Source organism: Numenius arquata, chromosome Z (genome assembly GCF_964106895.1).
Source record: "Numenius arquata chromosome Z, bNumArq3.hap1.1, whole genome shotgun sequence".
Classification (NCBI taxonomy): Eukaryota; Metazoa; Chordata; class Aves; order Charadriiformes; family Scolopacidae; genus Numenius; species Numenius arquata.
Window position 1 is genome coordinate 25,334,608 of NC_133616.1, and position 19,648 is coordinate 25,354,255.

General features: G+C 43.3%; 1 protein-coding gene across 1 annotated transcript in view; it reads right to left on the minus strand.

The window, feature by feature from the left end:
* Window positions 1–891: 891 nt before the first annotated feature.
* Window positions 892–19,648, minus strand: part of CMYA5 (cardiomyopathy associated 5) — a 47,625-nt gene continuing 28,868 nt past the window's right edge. The window contains exons 7-13 of the mRNA XM_074166450.1: window positions 16,876–17,025; window positions 15,685–15,831; window positions 12,078–12,222; window positions 4,577–4,710; window positions 3,715–3,814; window positions 2,478–2,654; window positions 892–1,523 (exon numbers count right to left, since the gene is read on the minus strand). Of these exons, the coding sequence (XP_074022551.1) occupies window positions 1,271–1,523; window positions 2,478–2,654; window positions 3,715–3,814; window positions 4,577–4,710; window positions 12,078–12,222; window positions 15,685–15,831; window positions 16,876–17,025 (1,106 nt within the window). The 3' untranslated portion in view covers window positions 892–1,270. The remainder of the gene's footprint in view (window positions 1,524–2,477; window positions 2,655–3,714; window positions 3,815–4,576; window positions 4,711–12,077; window positions 12,223–15,684; window positions 15,832–16,875; window positions 17,026–19,648) is intronic.

Sequence of the window (19,648 nt, forward strand, 5' to 3'; positions counted from 1 at the left end):
GTATTCACTGGTGGCAGAAATCTCCAGAGCAGGCACAGCATGAAAAGCATTGCCCGTCTGCCTTAAGATTAATTTTCCCCCAGCATTCACTGGAGTTCAGCACCACTAGAACTCATGCATTCAGCCCTTAGGGCAGGCGAGAAGATAGCCGTACCACTGAATGGGTGAAGTGCTTGGAAAAATGGTTTGAAAAAAGCAAAGGGGAAAATGAGCATCCTACTGCTCTGCTTGCACCAGCCATTTTTTTGTCTGGCCCTGAAACACTGTGCCTTGCTGCTGTGGTGCTGGTGCTAGAGCAGATAACAGGAGGGAGCCAGGCAGATGCAGGAAAACGTCCACAAGCCTGTAATTTGGAGCATCAAATCAGTAAGTGCAAAGGTAAAAAGTCATGATGGAAAAGGGGGTGATCCACAAGAAGGTCACTAGCAATTGGACACTTCCCTAAGGTCCCAGGTGGGAACCCTCCCTTCACCATTGAAACCACCTAGCCAACTGATTGAGAACAAAAAACATAGGGAAGACTTACCACTATTCCCAAATTTCCTCATGCATGTGTTTCATGAGTACTTATTTACAGGTACAGATATTTACAGACCCAGTCAGGTAGCTGTCTGTTAGTCTGCTGTGAGCAGGGTAGGTAGGTGTTGCATACTCAAACTTTACATAACTGATATGAAGACTAGTTTGGGACTGTCTCATTTGGAAACATTCAGATTTCTAAGTTTCCAAGTGTTCTTCATTTGTGCATTTAAAGAAAGAGTTGGCAAACAATAACACAAGATAGATTAACCTGCGGAATGGTTCAGTTGTTTAAATGTTTGCACAGTTTTCAAACATATCAGCTTGGATTCAGGCTCCAACTGTCCTGGCAAATGATGAAACGATGGCTTTCACGTATTGCAGTGAGAGATGCATTTATTTTATACACAGGCTCATCACCAACTTTAAAAAGACAGCTAGCACTGTCATTATTTTCACAGGGAAAGTACATTTCCCCCCCTCTTAATATTCATATCTAACAAAACTTTTTTTCCCCCTCAAAAGTACTGCTGTGTATATCTCTAGGTGCACACTCTATCTGAAGGCATCAATTTTCTCTCCAGGCTCAGGGTGATTACGTGGCTGAGCACTAACTACAGTTACTGATGATGTGGGAGAGAGCTGTGGTCTTCATCAGCGAAGACTAGACACCCCTCCGTGATATCCCCCTTCCCCTCCCTATCCCCTGACACTCTGATTGTTGGTTTTCCTGAGAGTGTGAAGCAAGGGATTAGCTGTGCTTCACAAACTCCGGCAGCTCCATGCCCGTGCGCAGGGTAAGCACTCCAGCCTTCTCCAGGGCAAAGGCTGGGTGAGCAGCATCCGTGAATTTGTGCCTGATGGCGAACAGCACCAGTCCTTTCTCTGCATTGAAGAACAACAGTCTGCCACCACTGTAATCCAATAGGATGCCGATCCTGGCAGGGTGTTCTGTCACACGGACATCGCCCATCACATCGGTGTGAAGAAATCTGTAGAGAAGGCTACAGGAAAAGGGAAACCAGGATACAGCGAGCCTCCTCATGGCAATTTACCAGAAATAATATGCTGCTTAATTCCAACTTATTAACCTAGGTGGCTGCATACCACAGCGTATCACATGGCAACAGCATTTTGCTCAGTACATAAGCAAAGCAAATGTGGCATCACTTCAAAGTCCTGCCTGGCATGCTGACGAGCCCTTTCACTTGGCACCTTTGGACTCTCAGGATAAAAGCAGTCCTGATGCAATCATATTCATCTCTATCTTTCTTATTACATGTCTTCGTGGGGATTTAAGCATGAGCTCTGCTTTGGCAAAACCCTTTGCCTCTCAGGTATTTCATTTAGGTAGTTATGTTCATATATCTGTATGATTCCACACTAGAAAAGCACACTTGTTTAGATCAAGAGCACCTTTACACCACTAACAGGGTTCAGGCGTTACAAACCTCCAAGCAGCCTAGCACTGGACCACTGAAGACCACCCCAGGGTCCAGCAGTCCTGCCACAGTGGCAGGTGGGTGCCTGTCACCATGGGAGACAAGATAGGAGAAGGCATTCCCCACGGAGGCTTGACGTCTCCTGCAGGTGGTTGTAGATTCTAAAAAGACTACATTTATGGAAATAAATACACTTCTTGGGATTTTGTAAAGCAGTTCAGGATATAAGCCTGGAATGACAAAGCAGTGGCAGATAAGATTTTTAAGTTTTATTCACTGGCTTTATTCAATTGGTCTGTTTTAGACTAATTTTATTTTTTAAGGTGCTTTATAACTTTTTTTTTTTAATTAAGAGGAAGTTTAAAGTTCCTTTGTAGTTGTCCTTTTCTTATTACTCAAATTTGCAGAAAGCAAGTGGACAGGTCCTTTCTGCTCTCATGATTCTTGAAGCTGGCCAACTTTATTTACCTGAAGGACAAGTACCACCCCAAGCAGCTAAGACTGACCCAGATTTACCTGGCTTGTGTAGGACAGCACCGCATGCACCAGGAGGTATCACTCAGCCCCAGGATGCTGCTCTGTGATGTTGCCTTGTAGCAAATCCCAATCCTGTAGCTTCTGCAGGCAGAGACAATGGTTTCCCAGTAATGATGCCCTTGAGCAGGCAGCAGTTCACCCAGGACCGAAGCAATCCTGTTTGTGGAAGAGGTGTACAGTAACATGAGTATGGTGGTAGACCAAGTATATTGTGGTATTTCTTATAGTCATGTCATGCAGCTGCATCTAAAATTATTAGTGGATTGCACTCTATTCTTCTAACTGCAGGGGTTTTATCAAAGATTTGAATGCCGTTACTGAGAGAAATTTCATCTTTGCACTGCAATGGACTCATTGTGAGGACAGAAAACTATGCAGCTTTACTCCAAATCCTATGAAGCTAAAAAAAGGTGGGAAAGGTGATGTTGGAGGTAAACAAGACCTCAAATATAGTAATTTAGCAGGACTTTTCAAACTAGAAAGCACGGCTTTTTGAAGTAGGCACAGTGACAGACATCTCATGTGTATTCGGCTGTAACAGTAAAAAGAAGTACATAAACCAGTAACACCTCATTACCTTTTAATAAGTCATATCAGTATGGCACAGCTTATACAAGTTGGCCTGTGCTTGTGAAGGGACTAATATCAGTATGTCAAAACAAAAATCATGTTTGCAATTGCTGGAGCTAGGCTGGTACAACCATTCTAATGTATCCCAGGGCCACTTCTGAGTTCTCCAAAGCCACAGATGCTTCGGAAAATTTTACCAATAATGTCCTGAGTAGAGGAGCAAAGTAAAAGCATGGATTAATTCTACCCAGAATATTTTCAAAAGTTAGCCCACAAATCCAGCCTTTTCAGGGCAGCAACAAGCTGTTTTGAGACTGAAGTGCTCTGAAGGATTAAGCAGTGACCATCAGCTGAGGCACAGCTAGTGGTCCCAGTACGTACCACTGCCTTTGACTTTCTGGAGGTTCCTCAGTGCAACACCGAACTCTTCCCAGCATATACACCAATGCTGCTACTGGCTTTATTGAGATATTGCAGTGATTGAATGGGGGGTCAATCACACAATGTCCAGGGACTGCATGACTGAAATGATTCAGTTCTGCAAAATTGGTTAGTGCCACGTGAAAGCTACCAATAGGCAAAAATAAGAGTGAGGAACCCATGCTGAACCCCTCAGGGTAGTCACACTCTTCATGCTGGTACTCACCCAGTGAATTTGGCTTTCTCAGGAAGGCGGATCACCGTTGCATTGGAGGAGATTTGCAAAGCGGGATGGGCTGTGTCGCTCAGCAGGCGAAATCGAGTTCCTGGTACAATTCACGACAAAGAAACACCAGTTCTGAGAGGCTGGCAATGTTAACATGAGCTGAATCATAAAAAGTTAAGCAACAATTACTGCTCTCTGAGATGGACAGAGCTGTGTCTGCTCTCAGATAGAAGCAGCAGAATATTGGATGCAAATGCAAGGACTCTCCCAAGCTGTGCCTGACTGGGACAGCAGTCTATTATTCAGAAATGTGGCCAGGTGACAAAGAAATCTTCAGTATTCAAGAACGTTGAATAATTTTCAAGCAATTGCTTTTTCAAAATAGCAAATTTGAATTTTGAAGGTGGTTTGGAAGAACCATACATGATTTAACACTGGAAACCTTAAAGTTCAAATCATCCATGACATTTTAAAGCTGCTCTGCATGCTTCCTCATCCCTGAAACCTCAAGTCCATAAGGTTTTAATTGTGGGGTTTTTTAAAGATCAAGACATCTTTTATCAGAATGTGCTCTGCCAAACGCAAGAAAACCGAGGTGAATATTTAATCATTCATATTACTGGCAGAATTAAATGGTTTTGTTTCTGACGTCACAACAGTTTTACATTGACATAAATCTACCAACTTCAAGAGAAGTAGTCCCTGATTGCTAATTTTAAGCAGACAAAATACAATCCCTTTCATCTTGATAACTTGCTTACTCCCATATTGTAAAGCTCAGTTATGTTTTCTGTAGGAAAATGCCGTCTTTGGCCTCTGCCCCTCCATCCCATTGTTTTGACATCAGAATATGGTGATCTACCTTTAGTTGAGATGAGAGCTGCTTCACTTTGTTCACTTGTCCCAAATGGGTTGACTGCCCTCAAGTAGAAGAAATAGTTCACATTGGGCTCCAGGGATACTTTCAGTTCAGGTCTCTTTATATCAGCAAAAGATCTGCAAATTTTGAAGATTTTCATACATGAAAACGTATGCAGATATCCAAATCAGGAAAGAATAATTTATGCAAACAGCTAAGTCACCTAGCAGTACTGTTGACTACTGAAACAACAGGCACCACCGAGAAACTCCAAATAGGAAAGACAAACACTGTTTTCACAAACAACTGGGTTATGTAGGACCTTCGGCATTTTGCTTGAGGGATCATCCTTACTTCATCTGACATTTTCAAGCCTTTGCTCCTGTACCAGCTTCTCACTCAGTACAGTCATTTGGTATAATGCTCACTTCATGTTCATTTTGCAGCATAAGTCATCACATAAAATGCAAGCAGCACAGAATCAAATTCTCATCCGCCTCCTGTAAAAAGGCTGCATTACAAAATGAACAAGCTTCTGAAGGAAAAAAAACTCCTTCTAATGAATTCAGTTGCCTGACAGTGAAAGTGCTTGGTGTGTTTGTACTGATCCAAAAGAATGGATACCCTTATCTGAGACCACGCAGAAACCGTGCATTGCTTATTATGAACTCCTTGCTCACAAATTGCTCTTCAACAAAGTCTTGGCTCCGTCTCCCTCACGGTGCTGTGCACTCTAACAGGCTGGTTTTGCAAGAGGCAGCAGCAGGGGAACTGCCTTTGCACAGTGCCCTCAGTGCTTTGACTAAGTCTCCCCTTTGTGGTGCCTCAAAAGCTCCAGCCCTCACATCCTCCACTGCTGATGTCTTGACACACTGCAGGAAAGCGAGAGTCAGCACCCACTCAATCTGCTTCACAGGCACTTTGAAGTGCCAGTGAAAGTACTTTGGAAGGCAAGAAAGATGCCAATTTTATTTTCTCTATTGTCAGGAGTATGAAAGATTGACTTAACAAATTCTCATACACTGAATCCTGATTTTCCTCATTTTTGCCTCGTATGATAACGACAAAGCCAGACAGTATTTATCCACTGCATTGTATGCCTGCTGGTAAAGACTGTTTATCCGTGTAAACTAGATCATTTCCTCACAGAAATACTTATAGGACTCTTCAAGGTAAGTATTTAAATTTCCAAGTGTAATGCAGGTCTTTTGAGATAACGCCCCTGTCCTCTGCGCTGAGGGTCGATAACCTGGGTAGTGTGAGGAAGGGCTGAACGCAGGAGCCTTGCTCTGCTCTCCAGCAAATTCATGAACAGGAGACGTGCCTTTGGAGAGCATGCAAGGTACTTTCCCTTCCACCTCAGGTTCGACAGTAGAGCCCAGGATGGTCTCCCTCCTCCAGGTAGCTTCTCTATGGGGAGCTAGATTAAACACATTACCTTCTCCAGCACTAATTACTGTGAGCCCAGAGGAGGTAAGGCAGGCAAATCAGCAGTCAGATCAGAACATTGCTATTCATTTGTAGCGACTGTTTTTCCGCGTATGTCCCACCAGAGAGCAGTATAATCTGAAGAATAATCCATGTTTATCCATAAGGATTTTTCACATGCCTGTCTCTGCTGCATTTACCACATAAAGGTAAAATCCCAGAGCCCTGCACACACCAAATTCCTGAAAACACCACATAAAGCTCTGCATCTAGGAGAATGGCATCCTGGGGAAAGACTGGTGTACCATCTTTATTAGTTTGTAACAGGTATTTTGTACTGAGAGCTGTCATTAAGTGAGAAAAAACACTGGGTGATCCTGGGATCTTTTTTTTTTTCAATTTGAAAAATTTCAGAGAGTTTGGAGCCATGCCACCTTTGGAGAATGTGTTACATTAATGCTGGAACTGATGCAGTAAATAGAAATGGGTTGCCCAAACATGGTAGCAATTGCACAGTTTGTTTCACCCTTGTGACTAACCAAAGCCCCAACCATGAGAGCACTTCAGCAAGGCACCGGGAATTCGGCTGGCTGGTCAGTTCTTATGGAAGGAAGAGGTGCCACTTGATGAGTTGCCTGGTAAGAACCCGAGATCTTTAGACTTGAAAGAGGAAAAAGGGTCATTTGAGCCTTTGAAAAAGGAAAGGTGAGTAGGAGAAAAATATAAGATGGGAACTGGGCAAGGAGACAAATACAAGAGAAGTAAGAGAAAGGAAAACAAGGATGGAAGCAGAAGCATGGGAAAAGAAGTGGGCACTTAAGCTTTGAAGAAATTTGTCCATGCTTCCTAGACAAGCACCATCTTGAAATTTTTGGTGTGAATCTACAGCACAGACCACTAGAAAGAAGTTTTGAGCCAATAGTTACAAGTGAAATGAGGGGAGGATACGCTAAGCTATTCATTGGAAGCTGTTTGTGGCAATGTGTAGATCAATGTGTCGTAAGCACAGTGATGCCTTCTACATAACTCTTTCTTCTGTCTTCTGGAAAATGCCACGTAAATCAGCATCCTTCCAAAGAAATTATGAGATCTTCTTTTTCACTATGTGCTATTTAACAAAACACAAAATTGTTTCTAAATCCAAGTAGACAGGTACATTCTGGTGTAATGAGTTGACCTGAGGTATTCATATTCTGGAGTCTGGATCCTAGAGCCTGGGTATTCAGAAAAGAGTTTGGGTCCAGCCAATTGCAGAATAGGGTCAGCAATCAAAGTTCAAACTTGGGTCTCTTTCAAATTTGAAATTCCCCAAATCAAGAATTTGGTTGCATGCTTAAATCTGAGAGCAATAGCATGCCTCCTTTCAGTTGTAACAGTGAGACAGAAAACTTTGGACTTCAAGCAGATCTGGTCAGTAAACAGTGATCAGATTTTCAAATAGCATTCTCTGCTTGGTAATCTATTTTAGCCAGCTTTAAGCTGCCTAAGAATAAGAGCCCATCAATTTTAGCTATGATTAAGGCTTAAAAAACCTGGCTGCTGCCAACTAATAAAACAGAATATGCCAAATTGAAGGAATTTCATTCGCAACACTCTAAGCCAGCTCCAAGCTCACAAGAGGCTGTGTACAAAGAAGAAATAGATCTTTCCATCGCCTCTTTTTCTGTTTAGAGGATACAGAGGGCTCCCCAGCAGTCACTGTAGTTTGTCATGCTTCAGGCTGACCCTGCAATCAGCGATAAAAAAGCAAGGATGAGGAGAAGGTATGATTACTGCTTAGCTTACAGCATACAGGTTATGCACGGGAGAGTTCATTTCCAAGTTCTTGTAAGCTCCATTGCAGCTAGATCTTCCTCAAGCTCACCTAAAGTATTGAATTGTGTAATTTTGGTCATGAAAGAAAGAGAAATCCACCTGCAATACTTTTTATGTCAGCTACTTTCTCCTTTAAATACATCTGCCCATTTTATAGATGATTGGAAATGTAATAATATTATTATCAAACCATGAGGTATCCTAGCCTATCATATTTGCACTGTCTTAGTATCATGATATAAAATTCAGTTTATAGAAATTAAAGAACTATTTGAAGTTTAATTTTTAAGTATCTCCTCTTAATGACTCTCTTTGTAAGATGAGTCTTTTAAAGTCTCAAAATCCAGCCTCCACATTTCAGGTACATGATATTCAAAGCAGAGCAGAACGGAGTTACTTGTTTCCTCACCTTTAAATTGTCAAGGAATATTATAGTGACAGTTGTCTGTTAAAGTAATTTTCCTGGGTTTAGGGAAATCTGATGCTGTGTTTTGATGCATGTTTCTCTCATCAGCTTCCTCATTTATTTCAAGGAAACGTCTAGAGGATAATTTTTAATATGGCATGAACCCAGCAAATGATATGCCTAGCAGTGATTCAGAACACCCTCTGTGCTATAATTGTCATCTCCACCCCCAAGATCCCACTGAAACAGCACCTCCAGACCTGCACTGCTACCAGTGTGGAGTTAAAGCTGAAAGCATTCTCAAGATATGTGTAGAAGCACACAGAAGGGTTGTACCATGGGTGGAAAAAAGCTCTTGAAGCTAAAAATAAAGAACAAATAGCTCTAAGTTTGCTCCCAGCTGTGCCGCTTGCTTCCTTTCCTCTCCCCTGTCCCAGCTCTGGTTGTTGGGGTTAGATCACCAAAGTACTACCTGCAGTGGTCCTCATTGCTATCTCAGATGCCAAGCCCAGCACAGCCAGAGGGGAAGAAGATTCCTTATGTTCCACATCTTGTCTCCTGAGCTGGCAGGACAGTGATGTGGGCAATGCACCAGGAGGAAGGCTTGCTCCCCTTTTTCCAGCACTAGACCTGCCCTATGGGTCAATGGAAAATTTCGGTTGCTGGGAGTGCCGGTCTTGCATTGGCAGTGGATGACAGTCACTTCCACTTCTACGAACTCACTGCATGCTGTATTATCTGCCTCCCTGAGTCTTACATATTTCTCATGATGTGATACATGGTTTCCATCTGAACATCCCACACAGCTAATCCCTGGACTACATTTCTTGCAGTTTTCCATCTCCCACACACAGATCCATTGACTTCTCAACACAAAGAGGCTGAACGGTGAGAAAATAGCAGAACTCTGGAAACTGAAAGAAATATTTCAAAGCCTCATAAAGATTCTGGAAACAGAATCAACCCAGGAAGGAGCTTTAAAACCACAACAGTAGGCTAAGGACTCTGTTGCAGAAGATTCTTAAGAAGGTTTTCTACGAAACCATGTCCGTCAGGTGGCAAGCTGGCAAGAAGAGAGAACCTGAAGAGGGAAATATGTTGGGGTTTTTTATGGTATTCAGAAGGAAACTTTTTACAAGGATTTCTTTCCAGACATTCTTCAAATTCTCTCCCTGGGGAGCTGGGCCTGCCTCAGGACTGCTCCAAGAACCTCTTTGGAGATATATTCAAAAGCCACTTGGGCAAATGGCTCTAGGTGGCGCCACTTGAGGAGGGGGTTGTACCAGATGACATACAGAGGACCATTCCAACCTCAACCATCCTGTGATTCTGTGACGTGCCAAAGGCTACAGGGAGCCAGCACAGACCAGGGGCTCCACACACATCTCCGGCTGTTTGATGGGGCCATTTCTTCCTGCCTGCTTCCTTGGCAGTATCCCTTGCCTTGGATGAGCTCCCAGAATGACGTGTGCAGAAGCAGCCTTGTGGGACGGGACAACACTGCTTTCTCCAGGACTTCCTTTGGATGTCCTTCCCCAACCTGTGCTTTCCCACTGTGCCCCCAACAGCAGTTGTATGAACTTTCCAGGGTTGCTGAGAAATGTGTTTGAACTCCCACCCAGGGACTGCTTAACTACGGGGCCACTGCAAGCGGGAGAGGCATCTCTGTCCAAGGGCTCCACATTTGCCTGATCCTCAAGACAAGTGTAGCTCAGGAAACATATGAAGGAAAAACTCCAATCTTTCAAGGAGAGCAACCAGAATAAACTACAGTATTTCCAGGCCCAAATATTCCAGACAGATTTTATTGCTTCTGATGTATGTTCTTAACACAGGAACTCTAAGCTCCCTAAGGTACTTCGAGAAGGTAGCTTCTCACTGTATCAGCTACATAAGGAATTGATTTTTATTCGTAACTAGTAACTTCGGGCCCTTCGACGGGAGCAATACAGGCAGTATGTTCTGACTACCCGTGGGCTCCTTTTTCCTTGGCTTGATGCAAAAAATGAAATAGAAATCTTAAAAAAAAATCTCAATCACCAAAACATCATGTGCCATTATAGAAGCTGTCAAGGCTAATCTTGAGGGGCTGCTTGTGAAAAAGGAAAGAGGGGCATTGCTTTGAGAGAAAATAAGTGGTAAAAGATGGTATTTGACACTGTAAAAGGAGGTCAGAGCCCTTCTACAAATACAGAAATTTAAAGTACAGCAATTCTGAGGAAATTCATTATTTTGTCTTGTGGGAATTTTTCACGCTTGTCACAGTAAAAGGCCAGCTTCTTCCCATATGGAGGCCAAAAAGTCAAATGTGACTCAGTATAATTATAAACATGTTAGATTTTGCAGAAGCTCACTTGAGAAAGGGAACGGGTCAGTTCTGGCAGCTTTTTGCCACAGTTATCACCACACAAGCAAACTGCTTGGTGTTATCGACACCTCACTTACAGATTACAGAAACCGGCACAGTTTCTGGTTCATTTGTGAGAAAAAGAGGCAATTCCAATTAACAGCAAAGAAACTTGAGGGTAAACACAGAGCACAGGTTTTGGGAGCAGCTACATTATCACTGACCAACAGTGACTTTGGCAGGTTGACAGGCACCTGGTGGCCTCATGAAATATGTATGAAACAGAATAGGTCATGTCTGCCCTCCGAGAAGCAGGAAAGCTGGGCACAGCACACTGGTACTGCTTGGAAAAAACACGTCTCCCAACCCCACAAAAGTTTTTTATTTCAATTTTTAGCATACTTTTTTTAAGGAGCAAGGTGCACAAAATTTCACTGTCGTACTTGACTACTAGAAACCTGTGAATCCTTTAATCCACCTGACTAGTTTTGACTGCAAGGGGTGGAGCTGTTCCCTCTCTGCTACATCTCCATGTGAGTCCATGTGAACTAACCCCCAGGGGAAGACCCTAATCAGGCCACCCAGGAGGTGACCACATACGAACTCAGCTGGGCTGAGGCTCTTCCACAGGGTTCTGTACGGCAAGTCACCTCCCACTTACCAAAGCCGCTCAGACCTCTGCAACTGTATTTTGCTGGAACATTGTTGTCATTGTTTTTAAAAAACAAACCAACCCACCCAAGCCCCAAGGACATACAGAGCATCGCATAATTTTCTATACATTTCAATACAGTGCACGGTTTCATGGCTTAGTGGTGCCTACCTCTCTCCCCACCCTCTCCTCTGTGCAGCACAGACTTAGTGCAGAAGAAATCAGAGGGGGTCTGGCATAAGCAGACCCCATCCCCAGTGTCAAAGCTGCTCTTTGGGTTGCTCTTTGACTGCTGTGGCATGCCTGCAGAGCCAGGCAGCGCGGGGCTCAGATATCCTGTGGGACAGATCCGCCCATACATCCAGATGGGTCACCAACATTACCAGGACACCCATATCACCCTCCCTATCCCCTAAGATGGCTCCTATCTTGTTCACCTCAAAGCAGAGAGCAATCTGGCCCAGGTTCCTCCATCCCGCTCCCTCCCGTGGAGCTCAGCTGCCCTCCTCTGCCCTGCCCGGGGACACGGCAGCTGCAAGGCAGCGATTGCTTCCCCGGCCAGCACAGCCCTGCAACTTCTGCTTGATTGCAGACAGCACTGTGTCTCCAGGGTTTTGGCACCAAATGAAAGGGATTACCCAGTTAAGCAGAATGAAAAAAAAGGAAGTATTTTTATGTCTCAGCCTAATCTCATAGATTGGTGTCTGTTCCCTAAATTCCTCAGCACGCAGAAGCAGATTTCTTCCTTGCGTGGTTGAAGGCAGAATAATCCCTTGCGTAACGACACACAGTCTGGGGGACACTCGTTAGCGGCTGCTTAATCAGACCCAGTGGCACTCGCGACCGCAGCACTGACCTGAGACCCTCTCCTTCTGGCGAGTGCTGTCGGCAGTACTCCAGGGTGAAGGACTCCACCGAGGAAGAGCTGGTGCGCCAGCGGATGGTGGCCGTGTCCCAACACACCATGCAGTCCTCGGCCTTGATGGTGGGGACAGCAGGCGCTGGGGACACAGGGACAGGTTAGCTGTACCACAGGGAGGGCTCCAGCAGCTGGCCGGGATGCTCACGAGGGAAACGAAGAGTCACCTCCCCCAAAACCCACAGGATAGTTAGTTTTGCCAATCCGGCAATGATTTTTTGCTAGTTTGTGTTTCAATGGCAGAAGGCTACATCATGGGGAAAAAATTCCATGCTGGGAAAGTCACTGTGAATATTTGTGCATTTCTGCACATTCTTACATTCCTATGTAGATTTTTACGCCTTTCCTCAAGCGCATTTTCTTCATTTCTGCCAGTCTTCAAGGAGCAGAGCACCACGGCAGTACTGCCTACAGCTCCCCCTGCGTCACCTCAATCCTGTCCTCAGCAGCTCCTGCACGAACTGCATCAGAAACAAATGCTGCAGAACTGATGGGGAGATGCTGACTTTCTGCTTAATTATGCTCTGTTTATTTTTGCAATGCTAAAATTCGGTCCTGTAATTTCTCTTTTTTAGAGCCTCAGTTTAAGAACTACAGGCCCAACTGCAAGACAGAAAACTGAATGTAATATAGTGCACTGAATGCAAGTAATCAAAAGCTATTGTGTGAAATTGCATATCCAACATCATAGGCTGAAAATGGATCACTAGTATTCACTCGCTCTTTCCCTTTCCAGGCAATAGTAACATAAACAAACCTTACAACCTGGTGTTGAAACTCATGGACACAGTCTTAATACTAATCCTTAGAAGAAAGGTTAGTAATTAAAAAAAGGCCATAGAAAATTATTTTGCTTTTAAAGAGATCAGGTTCCAAATAGGAAGCCTAAAACAAAAGGAGAAACTAGATAATTTTACAACAAGGTAATCTTACAGAACTGCAACTAGCATTCTAGATGCATTCTGGATGCATTCTGTTTTGTAAGAAAAATATTTTTTATTAGTAGAAAAGGAAAGAAAGATACCCACAAGAAATATTAATTTCCTGGTTTAGTGAAAATTGGGAGGTTAGCAATTCAGGTTAAGATGTACTTGACGTTTTCGTGCAGGAAGAGCTAATCTAGGTATTCAGCAGAAGAAAGGATCTGTGGGATAGATTGTCATGTGGCAATACATCTGTGTAGCTCCTTTAGCAATAATCCCTTAATTCTTTTCTGACATATTTGATTATTGCCTGTTTTTAAATGCATCTGTTTCTAAAGAATGAAAAATTAGTAGTTAAATCCCCTAGTACCTGCATTCAGCAACTGACACACATACCCACATTTATGTATGTGCAAAGAGCATGTCACAAGACATTCAGCAATTTTTTCTTCATTTAAAATTATCTGTCTAAAGAGTAGATAGAGTCAGCACACCAGAAAAAGTTGTTACTGTGTTTCTGAGATTTTTTTAAACTGCAGTTAGAATATATATCTGATTTCCTGGTAATATTCCAGCACTCATATTAGTGATATTGTAAGAGGCAAAGAGTCAAAAAGGGGAAGTTCTTACTCTGTTCCTCAGATACGGGTTGAGAAACACACAGGTTTTGAACAACAGAAGAAGGTGCATTCCCTCCTATGACTCTAGGATTGCAATGAGCCTTCATCTGGAAATCAGTTTGAGACAGACAGGGAGGAGGAGCTGGGGTAGAGGGATACTTGCTGCCTTCAGCATCATTTTCTCACAGAAAATACTGCTTGGAAACAGCGTGTTCACCAGGGGAGGGGAGGACAGACTGAGTTTGAGAGGTGGAGGAGCAGGAGCAGGAGGGAGGTGCTGGTGGGATGCTGCAGCAGCAACACACACAACTCCCCAGGCCCACTGCCACCTCCACGGGTGCACTCCCAACAGGGAAACATTGTGGGGGTTACCAGCACCTGGAGAGGCACAGCTTTGATCCACTATTAATGTGTACCTTCCTGTAAATGCATATACTAGCATATTATTTTCTTGTACATGCCAACTTTTAATCTGAATGACTAAAAATAAACTCTCTAAATTCTAGCTTCTGAGTTCATTGGGCTACTTGAAGAACCAAAGTATTCTAGCTTTATACCAAAGTAGCTGGGGTCACACTGAAGAAGTAGCTTGCGTTACCGGTGCTCATCTTTCCACCTCTGATGTTAAAAGGATGCAGCGGTTTTGCATCACTCAGTGCTTGGCAGTGTCCCCACAAGTCCATCTGGGGCTCAGTGCACTCCAGAGGGAGCTCACCTCAGCTTGAGGGAAGGCGTTTAATGAGCCCTTATTTGATCTAGTTTATTTGTTTTCTTAAAGAAACACGCCAAAGTAAGGCATCAAAGTACTCGAGGAAATCAACTTCTTCAGAAGGCTTCAGTTTGGGGAAAAAAAATGGTGAGCCTGATGCCAAAAGGCAAAGACAGTTATTAAAAACAACAGCTTCAGAGAGGTGAGAATCCCATTTAAAACTATGATTTATTATCTAGTAATAAATCATTATTATTTGACTGTTTTGCAGGAATTCTCCATCATGCTCACAATTAAATTGTTAAGGCCATAAAATTTTAATTTCTACTTTGAATTCTCTGGAAAATCATCTTTGCTAAAGTTATTAATAGCAAATTGAATATCAAGGAGAATTATCAACAAATGTGAAGTCTGGTGGACTAAGAAAAAGGCTTGAAGCTGTGGTTGCTGCCAAGTGTTTTCAACAATACACTCAGTGTTGTACAGAGTTATTTCATTACAAAATTGTTAAATACCTTTGTCTGTATTTTGTGACTGCAAGAATGGAACAATTGTTTTTATCCTGTACACTAAAAAAATTGTCTGACAAGAGGGCCTCAGACAGAAGATGTTTCACCTTGCTCGTAATTCAAGAAGCATTAGTTTTGTCAATACAAATTACTAAAGAAATTAAAGCTCAGAAAAATTAATCAGTCAAATGAAGCTCATAAACAATACTCATCCAATTACTCATCGTAATTTATTGCACTTAAATAGCAGCAGAGCCTCTCAGCCACACCTGAGATTTGTGTCCCACTGAGGTAGACACAGCATGTAACTCCATAAAGCAGGCCTTACCCTGAAAAGTTAATTATTTAACTTGATGCAATGTAGATGTATTTGGGAGGATGGCAGAGAGGCAAAAAACATAGCCGTTGCCTCATTTTCCACAGGAGGAGAAGCAGCAGCAACAGCAGCAGCAGGGAGCAGCCGTGTGGCCTCCCCAGGGCTGCCCCGCAGCATCGCAGTGCACACAGAAGAGAAATTCATCATGTGCTGCCCCAACGCCCCAGTCACGAGGCCTGGAAACATCTTCAAATCTGAATTCCTTCAAGTTTCCTCCCAGGAGCAATTATGCTGCTGCCTCTCAGCAAAAGGAAAACTACCGCAAGTTGCCTGCTATCTGCCAGATGGGCTAAACGAGGCCGTTCCTTCTTTTTCAGTAACACCATGGACTAGAATTGGGCTAAGGACCTGAAGCCTACAATAATCAAATGACAAAATAATAATAAAATGCCAAAATATGTACATACCTGTTTTAAAAATGGCTTTTTCACTGGGTAAGCTACAGCCTGTACCGTTCACAGCCATGACCCACACACTGTAGCAGCGATCCGGCTCCAGGTCCTCCAAAATGCAGTGGCTCTCCTTCACTGTCACTCTGTACTCTTCCACCAAAGCTAGGAGGAACACACACACACACACGGGATGTCACACTCATGTGTTGCACCGATAGGCCCTATGATTGCGCCTGTCTTCTAACATGTAAAAACCAGTCAATTAAGAAAATCTAGGAAGCTTTACTAAGGAAGATCTCCATCTTTTACTCTGACTCCATTTTTGAGAGAAAGTGTCTGACGTGCCCTTGAGTTGAGTGGACTCAAACCCCATTGGTGGCAAGGGGTGATTATGGCCCTCAGTCCTACTGAGAACTAGGCTGCAAGTTTGCAACATACAATTAGCAGTTGTCAGCCCTAATTTCAGCACTCTATAATGTAACAACTTCTCATAATGGACTTTATAGCTCTGAGCTATAAATTAGCTGTTATAAAAAGACATTAGCATCCTTTAACATTCACACACGTACACAAACACACACACATACAAACATGCACACTTGCAGATCCCACTTGCTTAAAGTGACTTTATGATGAGTCTGATCTTTTTAATGAATGAACATTTCAATCCTCTTTTCCTGACTTCATATTTAACATTTGAAATATTTTAATGTCATTTTGAAAAAAATCTTTGTCTACATGTGGAAATACTGATTATCTTTCCCTGTAATTTTTTTTCATTAGGACACATTTCCATAGTACATGCAGGGCCCTAATAACCTAAGGAAGCCCAGCCTTTTGGGAGCCCTATCAGCAGTCCCCATGACTACCCACAGGGCAGCATGGACACATCCTCTCTGAAGGTCAGCCTGCTTCATGAAAGGGCACCTCAACAGAGATGTTGCTGCTTCTCTGCAAACAACTGCCCTGCACTTTACAGACCATGATATTTATCTTGCATTTTGGGGGGCAAATGGGAGAGGAAGGAACAGCATGTACCTTGTGCTCTCCTCCACAATTACCCATCCTTAGTCCTACACATGATGTCTTCACAGCCCCTCTTCTCTCTGCATTCTGGGTCCTCCCCTGCAGTTTGGTCTCCCCTCTGCTGACCCCAGACCAGAGCAGAAAGGAGTTCTGCCTTCATGAAGGCAAGACCTCACATACCCCCTGCATCTTTGCTAGTTTGTGGCTCCTCCATACAGTAGACCTGGAAGCAGTCGATGGCGTCCCCATCATTCACAGTCCAGTAAACAGCAATGGAGGTGCTGGTGGCCGAATTTGGTTCCTGAAGTACAACAGTCGGTGTCTGCGGGACTGAGAGGAAAGTCTCCTGTTGTTATTCGCACTCCTGCACTTTCAGCCAAATTACCTACAGGTTTGTGAGGCTACCTGGCTGCTTATTTTCACTAAGGTTGCTTATCTCCACAGAACAAGTACAGCAAGTACATGAAATACAGATAATACTGGTGTAGTTTTAGATCGATAGGTCCTTCTAAACTAGGAACTGAAAAGTTAATTGCTCAGCATTGTAATCCGTCCGTTTCCCTTGCAGTCTGGACAAAATAATACCTAGTCCTAGTACTGTGACCACCTGAACCCAGTGCCAAGTGTGTGCCCACACCCTGCCCAGCTCCTGGGTTCCTTCCCTATGGGGCAGGACCATCACACAGATGAGTCATGGCATGGCTGCTTGATTCCAACCTCCGTAAGGGAGGCTCCCAGGACTGTAGCAATCCTGGACACGCAGAGTTGTCACACAACTCCAGCCACCCCTCTCCTTTCCCCAGGAGACCTGCTCCCTTTAGTCATAGGGAGAGCTCTCCAGCTGTCTGCTCCGCTTTGATGCTCACACGCTGATGAAACCCAAAGAGACTCCTTATAACATCAGGCCACCTCCTCAGAAAGGCCAGAAGACCCTGGAGCCTAACACAGGCTCCTTTGGGTGATTGCCTTCTCCATTACCTGGCCTTGCTTTGCAGCACAGGCACCAGAGGAGAGGACACCCTATGAAGAGGATGCTCATGAAAGCAGAAACTGAAAGCACTTCTTTGTAGCAAACAGCATGGGACAGCTCACTGATGGGGAGGAGGAGCTTGCAGAAGAAGAAAGTTTCCTTCAAAGACAGATGTATGTAACTGATCCCAGAAGGGTGTGTAGGGGAAAGAACCCACCACACCAGTGAGGGATTAATGCAGCGTGTCAAATCCACTGAGACTGACAGTGGCAGGGATGTGCTTTAGGTAAAGGAAAGCTCAGAGCTCCTGCACTAAACAGTCTGGGAGCAGGGAGCTCCCTGCAGCCTTGGGTCCACCCCTGCCCAAAGATGGACTCCTACTCCAGGCACACCACGAGGTGCTGCTGCCTGGCACAGTCATTTTCGCCACAGACCCAGTGGACAGAAGATCCTTTGTGTGCAAGTGAACCCCAGGTCTGCCAAAGCACCTGAACCTCATGGGACAAGGAGCATCTTTCACAAAGAGTGCTTTCAAAGACCTCCAAGGTTCCCCACATTTCATATAAACTTTGTCTCCTGATCAGTACAGATCCATCCTTGATGAGATATTGTTCCCTTTATGATTATGGCTTAAAGGAGAGGGAGGGAAAAGAAAGAAGCAAAAAGCCCCAAAAGATGCTCTTTGTTAAAGTGATTGCAGGGAACTAAAATACATGGTTCTATTTCTTCACTCAGTAAATTTCCATATTGCATGAATTCTCCTAGTATCTCAGCAGAAAGCTTTTGCTTTTTTTCAGTTATCTTCGCAGAAATGATGATGATCCCCTGTGCCACGAACAAGGCAAATGCAGATGCTGGCTGTTTCCTTATCATTTAAACAGAGAGCTACCAGTACAGTAGGATTACATCTGCTTCCCATTGAAAAAAAAAAAAATCATCCTTCTCACTGCTAAAAACGATCTGCATTTTGGTTTTTAACTGCATCTAGAGTTGGTCAATTTAAAAATTGCTCATCTTCAGGAAGAGACTTCCTTTCAGAGGACCCAGTGGGGAAACAAGGGTTTTTTTTCCTGTGAAGTTGCCTGGAAACTGCTGTTTATGATCACAGAAACCCCACAACTGCAAGATATATTATTATGCCAAATTTGAACAGAAGCTAACTTAACGAATGAAACTTCTGGGGAAAAAAAAAAAAGAAGTTATAGATCAAAATTCAGTTTGTTAACATTGAGAAACATTTAATTTTTAATTTCCTGTTGGATAATATGAAACTAACTTTTGAAAGGAAGTAATTTCAAAGCAAGAAGCTGAACTCTTCAGAAACTGAACATTTATGTGTTATCAAAGTTCCAGTCACCTTTAAAATTAATTTTAGTCAAATAAATTAGATATTTGTACCACAAGTTTGACTAAATCATATTTTTCAACAGAAAAGGGCAACATTTTCTCATCAGTTCAGTTTTAATTGAAGTGCCATGGTGTAAGGAAGCTTTTCTTTCACACTACCTAATCTCCATGGTCCCCAGAAATAAAAATACTAATACCAAATATTCTATGGACAGTTACCCCTTTCCTGTGTAATGAGACGTAACATTTCCTTGGCTCTGTGGACTTGAAGGTGAGCAGTTACATTCCTCTGTGACTTTAATGGAAGATTGTTAAAATCAGCAAAGGTTGTTGTTACAATCAGCCTTCTGCTATAAAAGATCAGGACTCACAGCAGGCTTTGGAAATAAAAATTTTTACATTTTTTAATTTTACCCACTGTTCTTGTGCCACAGCCTGGGTTCCAGTATGCCCAATGGCATGCTTCAAGGGTTTTTTATGCTTACGCATTTGTTAATGGGGTGACTTACGTGAAAGAAGAAGAATTTGATGGAAAAGGGCTTTTCATGAGTGGATATGAAAAACTTGGAAATGAAGGGTGTTTTGAAGTATAGATGTTTCTGAAGTGATGAAAATAAAGTTCTGTGAAATTGTCCA